The sequence below is a fragment of the Columba livia genome, chromosome 4, assembly GCF_036013475.1.
Source record: "Columba livia isolate bColLiv1 breed racing homer chromosome 4, bColLiv1.pat.W.v2, whole genome shotgun sequence".
Classification (NCBI taxonomy): Eukaryota; Metazoa; Chordata; class Aves; order Columbiformes; family Columbidae; genus Columba; species Columba livia.
Window position 1 is genome coordinate 67,299,523 of NC_088605.1, and position 15,843 is coordinate 67,315,365.

The 15,843-nt window shown below is 40.8% G+C and overlaps 2 protein-coding genes across 10 annotated transcripts in view; one reads left to right on the plus strand and one right to left on the minus strand.

Annotated features, from left to right (window-relative positions):
- Positions 1–15,843, plus strand: part of PDE5A (phosphodiesterase 5A) — a 135,487-nt gene that overhangs the window by 64,666 nt on the left and 54,978 nt on the right. For 2 of the 8 annotated variants that reach the window (XM_005510661.3, XM_065062756.1), the window contains exon 1: positions 5,387–5,605. The exons of 3 other annotated variants lie outside the window; for them this stretch is intronic. In XM_005510661.3, coding sequence (XP_005510718.2) covers positions 5,502–5,605 — 104 coding nt within the window. In that variant the 5' untranslated portion in view covers positions 5,387–5,501. Of the gene's footprint in view, positions 1–5,386; positions 5,606–6,710; positions 6,849–6,890; positions 7,030–15,843 lie in introns of those variants that run through there. 3 more of the 8 variants (XM_005510659.3, XM_065062758.1, XM_005510662.3) reach the window with 2 other exon arrangements.
- LOC110364879 (WW domain-binding protein 11-like) overlaps positions 5,604–15,843 on the minus strand; it is a 58,520-nt gene continuing 48,280 nt past the window's right edge. For both annotated transcript variants that reach the window (XM_065062766.1, XM_065062765.1), the window contains exon 4: positions 5,604–7,208. In XM_065062766.1, the coding sequence (XP_064918838.1) occupies positions 6,199–7,140 (942 nt within the window). In that variant the 5' untranslated portion in view covers positions 7,141–7,208 and the 3' untranslated portion in view covers positions 5,604–6,198. The remainder of the gene's footprint in view (positions 7,209–15,843) is intronic.

The following is a 15,843-nucleotide window of genomic DNA, read 5'->3' on the forward strand; positions in this document are numbered from 1 at the left end:
TATGAATACAGAAATGAGAGAGTAGATCACTTTTAAATCTATTGGGAAAAACAAACACAAAAACAAGTAAACAAAAAACAAAACCAAAAACAAACAAACAAGCCACAACCAAACAAAAAAGACCCAGTAGACTCCATACATGTTCCTGAAGACAGACAAATGCAAAAGAAAACGTGTAGAAACGTTCAGCAGCAAGGAAAATTAACTCACGGATGTGTTGGATTCGAATCTCTATATAAAACCAGTAGCCTTTCCAAAGCCTTGCATTAATGCTACATTACTGGGTGAGTTTCCAAGGCCCTTTATTAGGGAGACATGAGGAGATCATTATAAGAGTATTTCAAACTGCTGTGGATTTACTTCTTGTTTTCGCCCACTGGAGTATTGCTCAGTGTCCCATTTCTGGCACGCTATGTTACGCAAATACAGCAGAGAACAGTGAGCTGCAATCTTGCTGCCCACTGTGCCAGTGCTGGTCAGGTCCTCAACAGATTTTGATATGTATCCTGCTCTCTTTTGCAGATACAGGTTTTATCTGCTGCAAAGCCTCAAGTGAAGCAGCATTATGTTTAATAAACACAAAAGAAAGAGAACGGCATAGATCTGCGTGATGGTGGGAAAGATGCCTTTAGATACACACTGGGACAACTCTTTATAAAACTGTCACTTGAGAATAGAGAGAGAGACTGGAGCTGTGAATTTAATTAAGTTCTGGATCCACTGACATGGGTGAAAGCTTATTGCACTACTGCAGTGGAGTCAGGATCCTCCTCACACATGCTTAAGCAGCATGGTCCAAACTGCAAGGATGTGTACCTGATTGATACAGTCCATCACTGAGTCTTCCTTCTACCAACAACCTCAGTTAAGAAAAAAAGCCTCTTATAATTTGACTTCATAATTATTAATATCTGTAAGTCTAAGTACAAAACCAATGTTTAAATTCAAAATCGCAATTATTCGTAAAAGTACTAATAAAAGCAATGGCTAATCGAAAATAACTGACTAGCAGGCAGTTGCCAAAAAGCTCCTTAAAAATCAGCTATGCATCACGTAGATAAAAAAGGGTTTGTTATGCCCTTGAGAAGGGCCTGGAATGAGAGCTGGCCTGCACAAGTTCCCTACTTACCTACTACCTCCTATTTAAACTCTGCCAAACCCTATGTATACATTAAAAGAGATAACAGGTTGATCACAGCTTCAGTTTTCAACATCAGAAGCCCTTAAGGGTCTGCTGAATTCAGCTGCAGGTGGACTACATGGGTGCACAGTTACAGGGGACTGCAGCCCATACGAACCAGCCAATGCATTGCATTTGTTGCTATCCCACATGATATAACCATGGCATAATCCTCCTCCTTAGATCGAGGCTGTGTCTGCACCTTCACTGAAGATGTGGTTCTAGTATGTAGGCACCAGGAGCTCTAGCTAGCCAAACTAGTAATGGTGCTGAGAAGCCCACCTACCGCTTCACCTACCTGCATCATACCCAGCTGTTGCCGAGACTTGTGGTTGAAGGACTTTGTAACCGTCTTTAAATTTATCCTGTGACTTCCAGTACAAAGTAGGAGAGGTTAAAATCTGAACAACTCAAATTCTAAATTACATTTTTCATGAGACAGACACTATTTTCCAGACGAATGTCTGTGCATTACAAACAACTTTGAGAAGCTGCTGCTTTCCTGAGGTTAACAATAAATTTGCGTGGTACTTTGATTGACGCAAATGCTCAATCACATTCAAATCAAAACAGGAGGAAGCTCCTATTTTACATGGCTTCCTGTAGGACATATGCAATGTTATCCCAGAGGAGAAGGCAGGTTATGCAATAAGTGAGTAGCTCTGCAAAGCTATGTTTATTTGGGAAGCATTTCCAGTAATTATTTGGAAAGGACTGAGAGAATAAATTGATAAGACAGTCTAAGGATTTCGCACTTTCATCACTAAAGTAACAATTAGATTTTAAATTAATTGGATTCTGATTGCTATTTCACCCTCTTAAAGCAAATTAAATAATGGAAAAGGGAAACTTGGTTTACTAATGTTAAGATTCTCCCACTGCATGTGGGTTTGCATGTGTGTCTAGAAGTGCTGGCTAATAAAGAAGCAGAATAGTTTCCCTTATCATATTCTAGCCTCACTGGCAACACAGTACAGCCCTAAACTAGTTTTCAGAGCCAAAATGGACCAACTATTTTCCAAATTGAAGGAATAGCCAATTCCCACTTCTTAGCAGAGCTAAATACTACTCCAATTCATCTAATAAGTAAGTCAGACAAATAAGTCACTGTGGTGACATTCGAAACCTTATTTTCTTCTCTTTTAAAGGGAAACAATATAGAAATAAGTTACTTTCAAATAATTTAAATACAGAGTTATTTGAGCATAAAATATCACATTAAGACTTATTCTCTGGTTACGCATTTCCATATTTCTTCTTGTTAATTGTCATGAGTTAGCAGCATTTATAATTTACGTGCCTTCGACATAAATCAAAAAGCCTCATGTTTCTTATCTCCTTACATGACAATATTTTCAAAACACAGAAATGGAAGACTTCAGCTAAAAAGCCTTTCTGTCAACCAGTCCTGCTATAGAATGGCCTTCTCCTGGAAAAGCGTCCTGGCTTCTATACTGAGCTCTCAAGCATACTGGTTTGCCATAAGCAGCTTTTAAACTTGAACCAGACACATTTATTTGCATGTCGTTACTACGAATCCTTTTCAGGTTTATAGCTACTGCACACCAATCCTGTCATCTGAGTTCTGGAATCAGACTGGAAAACTGGGCATGAGCTAAGATACGTGAAACTTTTTCAGAGCACTTTGGAAGCCAAAATTATAGGAGACTTTTTCCACTTTTACCATTCACTTCTTTATTATCCTTGGCCTTCATCCCCTCCTGTCACCTTAAAAATGAAAACAGCATGTTCATTATTATTCATGGAAATTCATCAGATATGGAGAAACTATCCCCCTTTTTCCCCCAACTGTTCCATTTGTGTTTCTTCTGGGAAAGACTATGCTATTCTTTGCTTGGGTAGCAGTCTTTTGACCTGCTATTTTGCCATTGAATTCAGAGAAAGATGGCTTGGCTTTTTGCATTGGCTTTACTGATTCTTATATGTAGGCTAAATAATGGTGCGGCTGTCAACACTGAGCTAGCTTCTCTGCTAGCCTAGTATTTAATATCACATATTTACAGTGCTCAGCACAAGATCTGTTCTTAACTGGGGCTTACTGGACGTTACTACAGTATAAATGCTTATTTCTGTTAGTGCTACTCCTAGCTACATGAAATGAGATGTTATGTATTGCAGCTGACATTACTTCATTGGCTATTACCTTGTTATTCTCCTGTGAGACAGAGAAAATTCTATCTTACTTTTTAAATATGAGTAATTAAATTATATATTTGAATGAATCCTTTCGTAAACAAACTCCTTCTGCCTCTTTACAAAAAAGATATTTCCTTGTGTTTGGTCATTCTTGTTTTTCCTATCTAGGTCACCTCTGATGATTCTGCAATTGCTATTTGAGATGGGATGAGCAGCATTAGGATCGATATTCCATAAGAGGCCATTCAGGGTGTGGCATTTTAGATATTTATGAAATCTACATTTCATAATAGTATATTTTACATTTCTGTTATACTCCTTAAGCATTCTAAGATAGTGTTATTTTCCAAAAGCTTTGCCTAGCTTAGAAGCTTTTATTGCCACATCTACTGTAGCCTCAAAACCTTTTTACTGAAACAGTTAATTTAGAAATCTATGGATTACATGACACATTTATGTTTTTGGTTTTTTCTTTCTGATGTATTACACTTTCCAGTTTTTGACACTGAATGCCAACTTCATTTATTGCCATGTTGTCTGTTTACGCAGTTTGCTGGGTAATTCTGTATTTCCTCACTGGCAGATTTCTCTTTGCCTTGAATAGTGCAAAAACTCTTGGAGCCTGTCTTTAACTGGTTTATACTTCATATTTACTCTTTGGTCACCGTGCACATTTCTCCTGAAATTCCTTTGACAGGAGAGTAATGTTCATGTAAAACTTTCCTTTCTGTTTGTCTTGTGTTACACACAAACTCTTATAGCCAAAAGACACACATGTCCAAGCAAGTGTTATGCACAGATATGACACAAAGGCACAGAAAACTTTTACCCCAAGCTCATGGACAGCTCATCATTTCACTGTGAAGTTCCTACTGCTGCCCTTTCTCATGCTGCAGAATCCCACCTCTCTGGCCAGGAGCTGGAGTTGAGTCTCTATAAGCACTGCAAAAAAACCTGCAAATGTGTGTGGCACGTCTGCTCTTTTTGAAGTGCAGCACCTTGCACATACTGAAAGGGGTTTAAGCATGGCAGAAAACATTTTATATATTTCTCAATTGATTACATGGGAGAATAATTTTAAAGCCCTTGTATATCCTTTTCCACAGAAACATGCTGCTATTTGTTATACATATCTTGTCCTCAAAGACACTGCATGCGACAACACAGGAAACCATGCATGTGCATCTTCTTGAGAGGTATTTTGTAATTGCAGATTATAAATTATTACAAATGTGTGGACATGTGTATCTTAGAATGGAACTACAACACAAGAAAGTGATGTGCCTTAACCACAATTTCAATCCCAGCTGTCTAATATTAGAGAAAGCAGGAGCTGTGAGTCTGGAGCATCTTCAAAGGCAGGCTGTGTTTGGCAAAAGTCTAAACTGAATGTAAAAGCCTCAGTAGCCATGAAGGATTGAAAAGCCAGGGCTTTAGCACTCGTATTTAGGCTCAGGTCTATCAAAGATTATATATTCACACTCAACAGTGAAATACTCCAAAGTGGCATCTGATGTACCGCTTTTCTGAAGCAGGCTGAAAGAGGCCATGCCTTGAAAAGCAAGTAACTGTGAAGTGGGGGGGGAGAGGGGGAGAACCCCTTTGACAGCCTCCAGGAGCACAATTTACTTTTTCATCGGTTTTCTTTTTTCCCCATCCCCGCGGGGACTGCCTGGGCCAACCAATTCAGGTCAGTCTCGGCACAGAACAGCCGCGCACACAAACGCCTCCTTCTGCCTGCCCCCTCGGCCGCCGAGCGCCGTGCCGGGGATCGCCACCGCCGCGGCCGGGAGCTCCCGCCGGTGTCACAGCCACGGCCGCGGCGATCCCCGGCCCGGCGTTCGGCGGCTGGGCGGGGTGGGGCGGGGCGGGGCGCGGCAGCCCCCCGGGGCGCTGCGGGTCCGCGGTGGAGGTGGAGCCGGTTGCCCGCTGCGGGACACGCGGCCGGGCCGGAGATGCGCTGAGGTGCCGCCGGCGCGGCGCTGGGGCCGGATACGGGTTTCCTGCCGGCCTCACACCTGGGAGCGGGGCGAAGGCAGGGGAGTGGGGACCGGTGCGCCGAGGGCATCGGCAGGAGGAGAGCCGGGACGGGGGGGAATCGACAACAACAGCCCCGGCGGCGGCAGGAGGAGGCAGAGCGGCTGCGGGAGCAGAGGCGCGGAGCATGGAGCGCAGCTGCCACCCCCCGCCGGAGCAGGAAGCAGTGGAAGCGTGGCTGGACGATCACTGCGACTTTACCCGCTCTTACTTTGTTAGGAAAGCTACAAGGTAAGACCGGAGCGGTGGCGGATAGAGGCAGATCTTTACTTCCCAGCAAAAGGTCGCTCTTCCATTTGCCTTTGCTGTCTCCAAAGAAAAGAAATTTTTTAAAAAGTGATCCCCCCGCCCCCACCCTGGAAAGAGCAAAAACTGAAACCAACAAGCAGCAGCGCTGTTCGTCTGCCACCGAAGTTCCCAGGCAGGCGCTTCTCCGCGGAGCGCTTCGTGCTCCCGCGTTCTCCCCCTAGCCCGCGGCCGCTTTGCCGCCCCTGCGGAGCGCTCGCAGTTTATGAAGCTGTCCCAGGCTCCCAGCTCCCTGCCCTGGCCATGTATTTATTTTGTGTTCTCGTTGGTTTAAAACAGACATAGTCGACTTCTCGTGAGTAGCACGCAATATGTTTTTCCCTGCCCTGAGAACTACACAGAAATACGTCGAAGCCTCAGATAACATCAAATCTCTTCGGGAGAGCGGGTTATGTCATTACTTAGTAATCTCAAAACAAAGTGCTGCTTTTGAAGAGCTCTGTCGCCCTGTGGGCTTGTCACCTTTGTGACATCTCGACGGCCTCCGGAGCGACGCCCCGGGCTGAGGGGCTGGTGGGTTAATTGCTTAGGGAGCTGAGGAGTCGTGAGCGGCCGCTAAAGCCGTTTGTGATGCATTTGAGGCCAGAGCTCCGCCCGAGCAGGGGGACGCGCGGGTCTGTCCAGTGGGACGAGTACCGGTGCCATAACCGGAGTGCAGATGCTGAGGGGAGCGGGCTCCCGCAGCTGGGGCCGCTGTGCTGCATGCACGTCGGGCTGCGGGAGGGAGAGAAGGAAGTGGGGGTAGCAAGGCTGAGCGCGGGGGTGCAGCCTCCGGGGAAGGACAGCACGCACGGGATCGCCGCCTTTGGAGGCGCCTGCGGGGGCAGAAAGCCCGGCGGTAGCTGGGGACGTCCACACAGGGCAGGGGTCCGTGGCAGCCGAGCAGCTTCGGCGGCTGGGGCGGGCGGGAGGAGCGGAGCAGGCGGGCTGACCGGGACAGGCGGTGCGGGCGGGAGGAGCGGGCCAGGCGGTGCGGGCGGGCAGCGCTCCCGGCAGGGGGCAGCGCGGGGCAGGCACAGCCGGCGGGCGCCCCGCGCCGCGCTTCGGGGGCGGCTTCTTCGCGCTCGCCTTGGTCTTGGTTCTTGCAAAGACCTAATGTAAGGATCTGAGGAGCTCGCCTGGGCTTCTTCCCCTGGCTTGATATGCTGCCTTTTGGAGATAAGACGAGGTATTTGCTCACCAATGTCACACTTCAGCAGTGGGACTTCAAGTTGAAACCGAGTAAATTCAGCTATTTTTAGAAGTGGAGTCAGGTTTCCATTTTGAATATTTTCCGATAAACAAAGCAGTGGGGATGCAGAGCACAGGCGATCTGCAACTCCCACGGTGTATCTTAGTGGAGAGCTCGGGTTAGTAAGTCCTGTGGTTTGTTCCTCGGACACGCCGTCTCCGCGGGCTCGCTTCTCTCCGCTTCTCTCCTCTGCCTGAGCCGCTTGCACCATCTGCTCACCGCTGCTCATTTACTTCTTTCCCAAGTCACTTAGCAGGGATGGATGCATTCTGAATGAGGTTTTGCTGCTGCTCCTCTCTGCATGGGATGGGGCGGTAAGAAGAGAAATCCCCATTAATAATTGACTCTCAGCAAGCTAGAAAGCTTCAGGGGTCACCTGCTCTGTGGTGACCATCTGCCTCGCAGTTCTCTTTCTTCTGCTGCTTCTTCCTTAAGTTCATTTAACAGCAAAATAATAAAAATGCCTTTAAAGAGGTCTTTTAAATGTTGGGGAGGGGGGAGGGCATGTGTTTGGTTGTTGTTGGGGATTTTTTGTTTGCCCCCCCCCTTTTTTTTTAAAAAAGGCTATAGAATGCATAGATGGGGAATTCTTGATATTCTCCAGAACACTACAGCATGGTACATAACAGGGTAGCCTGTTTGCCCAGGAAATAGGGTGTTAGCAGCTTTGAGAAGTAGCATTTTATTAGTTCAGCCTGTCACACTTCCTTTGGAAACTGGAAGTAAGATAGAATAAAAAGGAATGCTAATTAATAGTAATTGCTGTGTCAGATTTGTTTTCCCCACTGAGAGGTTTGGTCAGTTTTGGTTTTTGTTGGGTTTTTTTGTTTGTTTGTTTGGTTGGTTTTTAATGCTGAGACAGATTGATGTTTGTGCATATCTGAAATAGGCAGGAGTTCACAAAATACAATTCAGCCATGTCTCCATGTTGCTGGTGCCCCTGCATTTAGAGAAGGTTTTGCAGAAAAACTGTTGATTTTGAGTTCTTGCTTGGCAACAATTCTGTGATGTTTTTAAAGTGATGGAAACATTGCATTACTTTCAAAATTCTCTGCTGTCTTGCATGAAATGTTTGGGATTCTTTTTGTCCGTTACTTACTGTACAAATAGAAAACTATAAATATATCATAAGGAATACTTTTATATATAAGTTTGTATTTGAAAAGACACACGATGAGTTACTTTCCTGTATGTTGGTTCAAATTTTATGCACTAAAATTATATCCTGTAAAGCTAAGCAGTTTCAAATAACTGATATACTTTGTTAAAAGGTTTCGTGTTCTACATTGTAGTGTTATTTTGAAGCTTGAAAACAGAAAAACCCTAAAGTTTAATGCCGTGCTTTGTTTTAGTTGAATCTTTGTACAATCACAATGCATTGAACAAAGACTGTTAATGTTTTGTTACTTAGCATTATATTTACTCTGTCAAGTACAGCAGTGTTCATTGAACTAGTTTCAACTGTTTTCTAATATTAATTTACTGCTTCTCATTTTTTGTTTTGCTTCATACTGTGTCAGAGTTCTCACGTCCTGAAAGCAATTGACCAAGAAGTTAGTTTATTTAGTACCATAGGGAGCACAGAGGTATATTGCACTATACATTGTGAGGCATAATTGTTCCCGACAAAATAGAGTTTCTGTATCTGTTTCTCAAATATTCATACACAGGAATGGCAAAAGATCACCAGCTCAACCATTTATTGGAGACTAATACAAGCCCTTTCCACTTATGGTAATGAGCTTTGAATCAGAACCTAATTTATCATAGCATTTTGTGATAGTTATTAAGTAATTTACATTTTTTTCTTTGCAATTAATTAATTCCCACAGTATTTAGTTCTTTTGGTAATTCTCACAAAAACTGGTTGAATTAGGTGTCTAAATAATACTTATAAAATAAATGCTTTGGGTGGTCTTATGCCTGCAGATTTGGTTTGGTTTGTGTTTTTTTTTTCAAGTACAGGAGTCGCATCATCTCCTACAGTCATTGGATAGTTAATCTTGTTCCGTTTTGGATAGGTCAGTCTGATATTAGTATCTGTTTTCATGGGTTAAATAAATAATATATTTCCAGCAAGGAAATGTTTCTTTTTTTTTTTCACAATTAGTTTGTATTAACTATTGCTCATAGCATGTGTGGGACAACTGTTAGTGTCACTAGACTCACCAATCCATATTCTGGATTCTTCGGGAGAAGGGCTGCAGGTCATCTACTTCACAAATTTGTACCTGCTTTCCTCCTCTCCCCTAAAATATGTTGTAGAAGATAAGTACGTAGAAACGGCTTACACTTTGTATTTTGATCCTGCAATGCGTCGAGGTTGATAGCGTTGGCAGGCAGGCCACATTACTGCCTTCCTCAAGTCTTTGATGGCCAGGTGGACTGACATATTCTGAGATAAAAGCATGTTGATTGACTTCCACCTGTACAGTGCAAGGTTGCAATCCTACAAGCCTGTTATCCAGATGAATAGCTTTAAATTTATCCCTCCTTTCAGTACGTTAATAAACTGTGATCTCATGAGTAGGAAGCTACAGAATCAGTTATTTATTACTTTATTTTGTAGCAGGAAGACAAGTGGTATACAGAGATAACATGAATTGCTATTATCCATGAAGTGTTGTTACAGTATGAGCAAAGTGCATTACAACAGAGGGGAAGTGTTGTCACCACCACGCTCAGTGAAGAGATGCATTTGGTTCACTTCGTGATTCAGTTGCTGGTTCACAAACCTGGCTGGAGAGTTTGTTACTGCACACTTAGGGGTTCGAGAGTTCCTAAACACCTCACTCCTACTAAATTTAAGCTATTTATTTTATTCTTTTTTTCAGCTCTTCTTGTTATTTTTTCCCTTTCAAAATTTTAGAATTGCCCGTCATCTTTGTGCTTCCCAGAAAGCAGAAACATTCTGAAGTAAAACAGTTCTACTTTTAGATTGTGTCTTGTATTTACTCATACTGTCATTAAAGGCTCTTTGTAGATGCTACAAGTACAATTTTTCTAACTAGATGTTATAAAGGCATAACCTGCAGCCTTTTTTTTTTTTTTTGGCACAAAATTGTACCGCATTTATGGCTAAATCCATTACCTTTTTTGGCTTCCTGAAGTTTTATCTTTTTATGTTCCTTTAAAAAAAAGTCCATGCATTGTCACATTCAAATATCATACTTATTTTAACAGTCTGCAGAATACTTTTGTATTTCTGACTTCCTGTTTATCCCTACTACTAAAAATGTGGGAGTGATTCTCTCTTAGTGCTCTTTGTGATCAGAAGCAGCAGGCTGCCAAAACACCTACCAATTCTCCTCTCACTTAAAGGCAACTGCATTGTTCCAGGCATTTTTTGTCTCATTTCCTAGATGTATGACATGATAGATACAAATAATTAAGCCAAGTCTTGTAAGCCTTTTACTGGAAATAAGGTTATCTTGTTATAAATACATCTTGGCTTATTAGCATGCTTGGGAAATATTTACAAATGAATTAAGGTGGGGCTGTATTTGGAAAAATCAAAGTCTTTAACAGCATGGTGCTCCATAGTGCTTCACTGTGGATTCCAGAAGTAGCATTTACTGGGAAACTGTACTTTGCTGGAATTCAAAGACTGCATATTTTGAATGTAACAATTACATTTATTACTTTGGAAAAATTCAAGTAGAGTTGTGTTTGGTTTTGGTTTTTTGTCTTGTTGATGACCGGTAGACAATCAGTTTGTAATGTGCTTCCTGCAGCAGTAAATTACTTAGGGCATTTGCCTGCTAATCTTTGTGTCTAGAGGACTTGAAAAAAATGTCTTTCATTTTGAGGTGGCTATTTGATGTTTAATCTCATAAATATTATATGTTACATGCAATTATGCCATCGTTTTGTTTGGCAATATATGTGTTCTTAATTTGTTTTAAATGAAAGGAAATTAATTTTTGGAGCAAATCAATGAAAAATCAGATTTTCAAAGATAGAGCTATTGAAAATATTCTTCACTGAAATGTGATTTGGCCTTTGTTTTTTCCTATAAAAAGATACTACTGACATGCAAAAAAAATGAAAAAAACCACCCCTAAATATAGTCAGGTATGAACCACGTTAATCCCCAACATGACCTCAGTAAGTTGGCAGTGGGTTTGAAACTTCAATGATTGAAGGATCTCTTATAGTTTTCCAGTGGAGGCCCAGAATTCTATTCAAATTATCTGAATATGCTGAAAGGGCACTTGCTTTTGTAAGTTATCCTATGCAAGGCACAAGAGGACAGCAGACCACTGATTCTTCAGACCATGGCTTGAAAACCACAGGAAGTTAGTGCAGAGGTCAGCATATTTTCTCCTACTTACTTGGTTGTATTAGATGTTTATAGAGTTTTTCTGAGAACCAAGTAATGAAAAAAAAAGATTTCTGTGAAATCTTGCAAAGTTTTCTTGACAGTCTAATGATCTCAGTATTAATAATGTCATCATTTCCTTATGCCTTTGTGATGATTGCAAAGAATCAAGACCATCCCAAAATATTTTAAACTCTTGATTCAAAAAGCATTCAGGAAGGTGAGGAATGTTACCCACATAATAAAGCTAGGTGTGTGTCTGAGTGTGTTGGAAACAAGGTCTAAAACATCTGTTACTCTAGACTGAAGAAACTGTCATTTAGAAATTATAAGAAGCCACTTACTAGCGACTTAAATCTTTAATTCTCAAAAAGCCATAACCTGAACCCCGACAAAGAATCTTTGGCGTGAAGATAAACTCTTATAATAGTCAGCAGATAGTACTGAGCAGCTACAAGACGGTGCTTTTGCTAGGTACCATTTGCCCTAGGTAATGCAGAAACAAACAGGCATGCACCACACGTTAATTAAAATACAGCTGGTAAACCTTAGAGGACAGGTAGAAAGTAAGATGGGGTGAACTCCTTTAACAGTTAACATCTCTTTTTGCCTTCTTTTGTTTCAGGGTAACTTTATTACCATATTACAGTACTTCTGATAATGCTAATAGGCATTTGAATTCTCATTTCCATTTTTATTGCTGTTCCTATGAGAGTTTAGAGAACAAGGTCTAAGTTTCTGGCAACTGGGCAGAAAGTGGAGTGGAGGCATACATTGCCAGATAATCAGAAAAAACAAAAGAAAGTTCAGCTTGTGGGCTGAGATAAAGACAGTTTAATAGGATAGCGAAGGAAGATAAAATAACAATGAGAAAATACAAAACAAGTGATGCACAAAGCAGTTACTCACTTCACACTGACCAATGCCAATGCTGCTCCTCCAGCAGCAATCGCCTCCCTGGCCAGATTCCCCCAGGTTTATATACTGAGCATGACATCATATGGCACGAAATGTCCCTTTGGCCAGTTTGGGTCACCTGTCCTGACTGTGTCCCCTCCCAGTTTCTTGTCCACCCCCAGCCTACTCGCTGTCAGGCCAGTATGAGAAGTTGAAAAGTCCTTGATATGGGGTAAACATTGCTTAGCAACAACTAAAACATCAGTGTGTTATCAACACCATTCTCATCCTAAATCCAAAATACAGCTACTAGGAAGAAAATTAACTATCCCAGCCAAAATCAGGACACTGCACAAGGATAAAATTAATGGTATATCACCCATGATGTCTTCAGATCAAAGAAAGTACATCATAGTGTATGTTCATGCTTATTTGATTGCTAATCTGAATTGTGTGGGAATATATGATCCAGATCAAGAATTACAAACAAAGCTATTTTAGAAAATACATTCTTCACTTGAACTAATATGCTACCACCTATTTTAATTTTCACCATTGAATAGGAAGCATTTTGCTTTTGTCATGAATAAATATAATTAATAAAACCACAGAGTACAAGCCTGTCCCTTACTGGCAAAGAAACATACATAAATTTACATGGAATGCTTTCTCATCTATGATTTGAAGAAAGAAAGAAAGAAAAAAAGGCATTAAATACAAAAGGAGCTATTTATGAAGTGCCAGAGGAGAAGCTCTACTCAAATAGCCCTTGTGACTAACGCAATGGTTGTAATTTCACATTAGGGCTGGCACTGAAATTATAGCCACAAAATATATTTGCTTAGTAAAAGATATATATTTTCCCATTTATTTGTGCATTGTGGTGAACTCAGCCCAGCACAGAGAGCCATCCCAAAGCCTCTGCACCACTTAAGTCCTACTTAACCCCTATTTTAGGAATTTAAGTGGAACTGAAGTGGTGCCTAAGACTTACATGAGGCATCCAGGCAGGTGAGAACTCAACTTTTGAGCTACCTTGCCAAAGTCACTGACATTGTTCTGTGGCTTTCCATGATAAAATCACTGGGTACATCATGGGTGTTTGTTTTTGGCTTGGAACAAGAAGTAAACACGTGGAGAAAAAATAAAGATCATTTAGAATTTGACCTTCAGTCATTGTGGATTTATTCTGTCTTTCTTTATATTCTGAATAGAATGTCCCTTCTAGGGAGGAAAGCTTTCTTGTGAAAAGTTAAGTTTGCAGTATGGTTGTTAAAGAAAACGTGAAAATAGCCAAGAATATCCTGTTACTATTAGTCCTCACAAATAATAAAGCAAACTCTGCCTCCTATTTTAAAAATAATATGAACATCAGACAAGAATGACATTATTTCATAGCTCTAAAAGGTTTTTATTTTACTCTTTCATAAGCATGGTTTGAATCAAGAATTAGAGTTCTTAATTTAGATCTGTATTCAAACAGAAGTCAGTGGGACCACTTGAATGTTTCAAGTTAAATGTACGCTTATGTATTTGACTGAGTTGTGCCAAAAATTGACACCAACTTCAAGTCATACTTCATCTTCAAAAACTGTTTGCCTACCACTGTTGGAAACAGCATCTCTAGTAACTATAATTGGAAAGGGTTTAAGGAAAAACTATTGTCTTCGTTAATCTACTTTTTTAGTTGGTTTGAAAACACTTCTTTTACAGCCAGTTTACTGTTTCTATCTAATGGGGCTTTATAAAGTTTATATAAGCCTTTCCATGGCCAGAAAGGAGACAAAAACACTTAAAACACAATTGTGAAATAGGAAGTACTGGAAAGAAAATGGGAAGGCAAGTTTAATATCCAAGTGACTTTGACTTTCAAACTCCTTTGTTAAAACTGAATAGTTTTCAAGTTGTTGCTAAAGCTGTAAATTATTTCCACGTCTAAATTCTGTCAAGATCTGGTAAAGAAATTTGAAGACATCTAGTGGTGATTTTAGGGAAAGCAATTGAGAAAACAGGTATGAGACTTGGCTTGAAATATTGTTGATTTCAACACTAGCAGCATTAGACCACAGGAATTCAGATACTCGAAAGCTGGCATTCCTTAGCAGGCAAGTTTGAATTGAAACCCTGCCCTGAAGTGTGTTATCGGTAACTGTTGGTTTGAATGAAAAAGTAGCAAAACATTCCACACAAGTACTGAAACATTGCATACTGTATATAAGAAGGATTTATGAGCAACACAGAAAATGCATGGGGAATTATTTGTCGTTTCACTGAAAGCCACTCATCACTCTGTACTTCTATGGTACAGTCATTATTATGCATTCTTTGTGCAAGATAAGATACACTATACTATCATAGTTGCATTTCAGTAATACTTTTATACTCTGGTTTTGCACATTTTGTCCAAACATACCAAGTACTTGCTGAATGGTCACACTGTCATGGTCTTACATATACAGCATGGTAACACATGCGAGCAAGGCCATTATAATCTCGCTGTTACTCTTTCAACATTGTCATCGTTTTGGTATTTTTTTAGAAGTGTGCTCTGTATTTTGAAGATAATCACAATGAAGCAAAGATGGGTGCAATACATTATTTAATATTCCCAGTGTATGAGTAGAATAGTATTTAGTGTCAGGTCAGCACGTTTTGACAGAAATGGCTCAGGAAATAAAGCGAGGTTCTATTCAGGTCTCAGACCTGAGATTGCCTTCAGGTTTAACTGTGACGTTCTGCATGGCCTGGCGCAAGCTATGTCTCTTGTGCCTCAGTTTTCTCACCCAGTGATTTTCTGGTTTTGTTGCCTATTCATATTGAAAACTTCTTGCTTTAGGGACAGGTCTACTTTCTGTACAATATTTAACAAATCAGGGCCAAAAAGTCTTAATGCCTCTGAAGTTTCTGAGCTCTCATGTAATGCAGATTAATGTGTAGTTGTATACAAGTGATTATAGAGGGAAGGATCACATAATCTTTTTTTCAAATATTTTACCTGCCATTGTATTTTCATTCCCTTCTCACCCCTATCTCTTCAAAGTTCCTCTCAAATTTTATCATCTACTGATGAGATCACTAGCCAAATTCAGCAGGCATGACTGTCAAGCTCCTCTGAAATAGTGTTTTATAGAAGAAAGACTGGATTGGGCTGATACAAGTGACTGAAAATGGTTATTTCATATTCAGCTATTCCCATTTATGATCTCTGGGATAAATTATAGCTTTCCCATAGTGCAGTGAAGGATGCACGCAGCACATAAGGAATGTATGCTGATGCCTGTAACTCCTCAACAAGGATTGTTATGCTGGGATTGGTTTTACCTATCTGTGTAGATCACTATGGATCAGAATCTGCTCCTGTTTAATACAGTCCTGCAACCTGTAAACTTACTTTTATAGCAAGCCTTGTCCTTACTTGAAAATGTCAGTGCTTATTGATGACTGTTGTCATCAAACAATTGTTTGTTACTTTCTGCAGTCCTTTAAAAATGACATCTTAGTCACACATAGCACTTGTTACTAATTTCCAGTAACATCACTTGTGGTTTGGTCTGTGTCTGGTACTGGGTATCTGTTGAGCTAATTCTGTGCTGACAAAGTAGTTGTGTTAGTAATAAAACTCTTTTTGCCATGTATTGCTAAATAGGATTGAGTGTCAACAAGGAAATGCATGTCAAGACTTTGGCTGATTGGTAGACTTTAAATGGAGTTAGA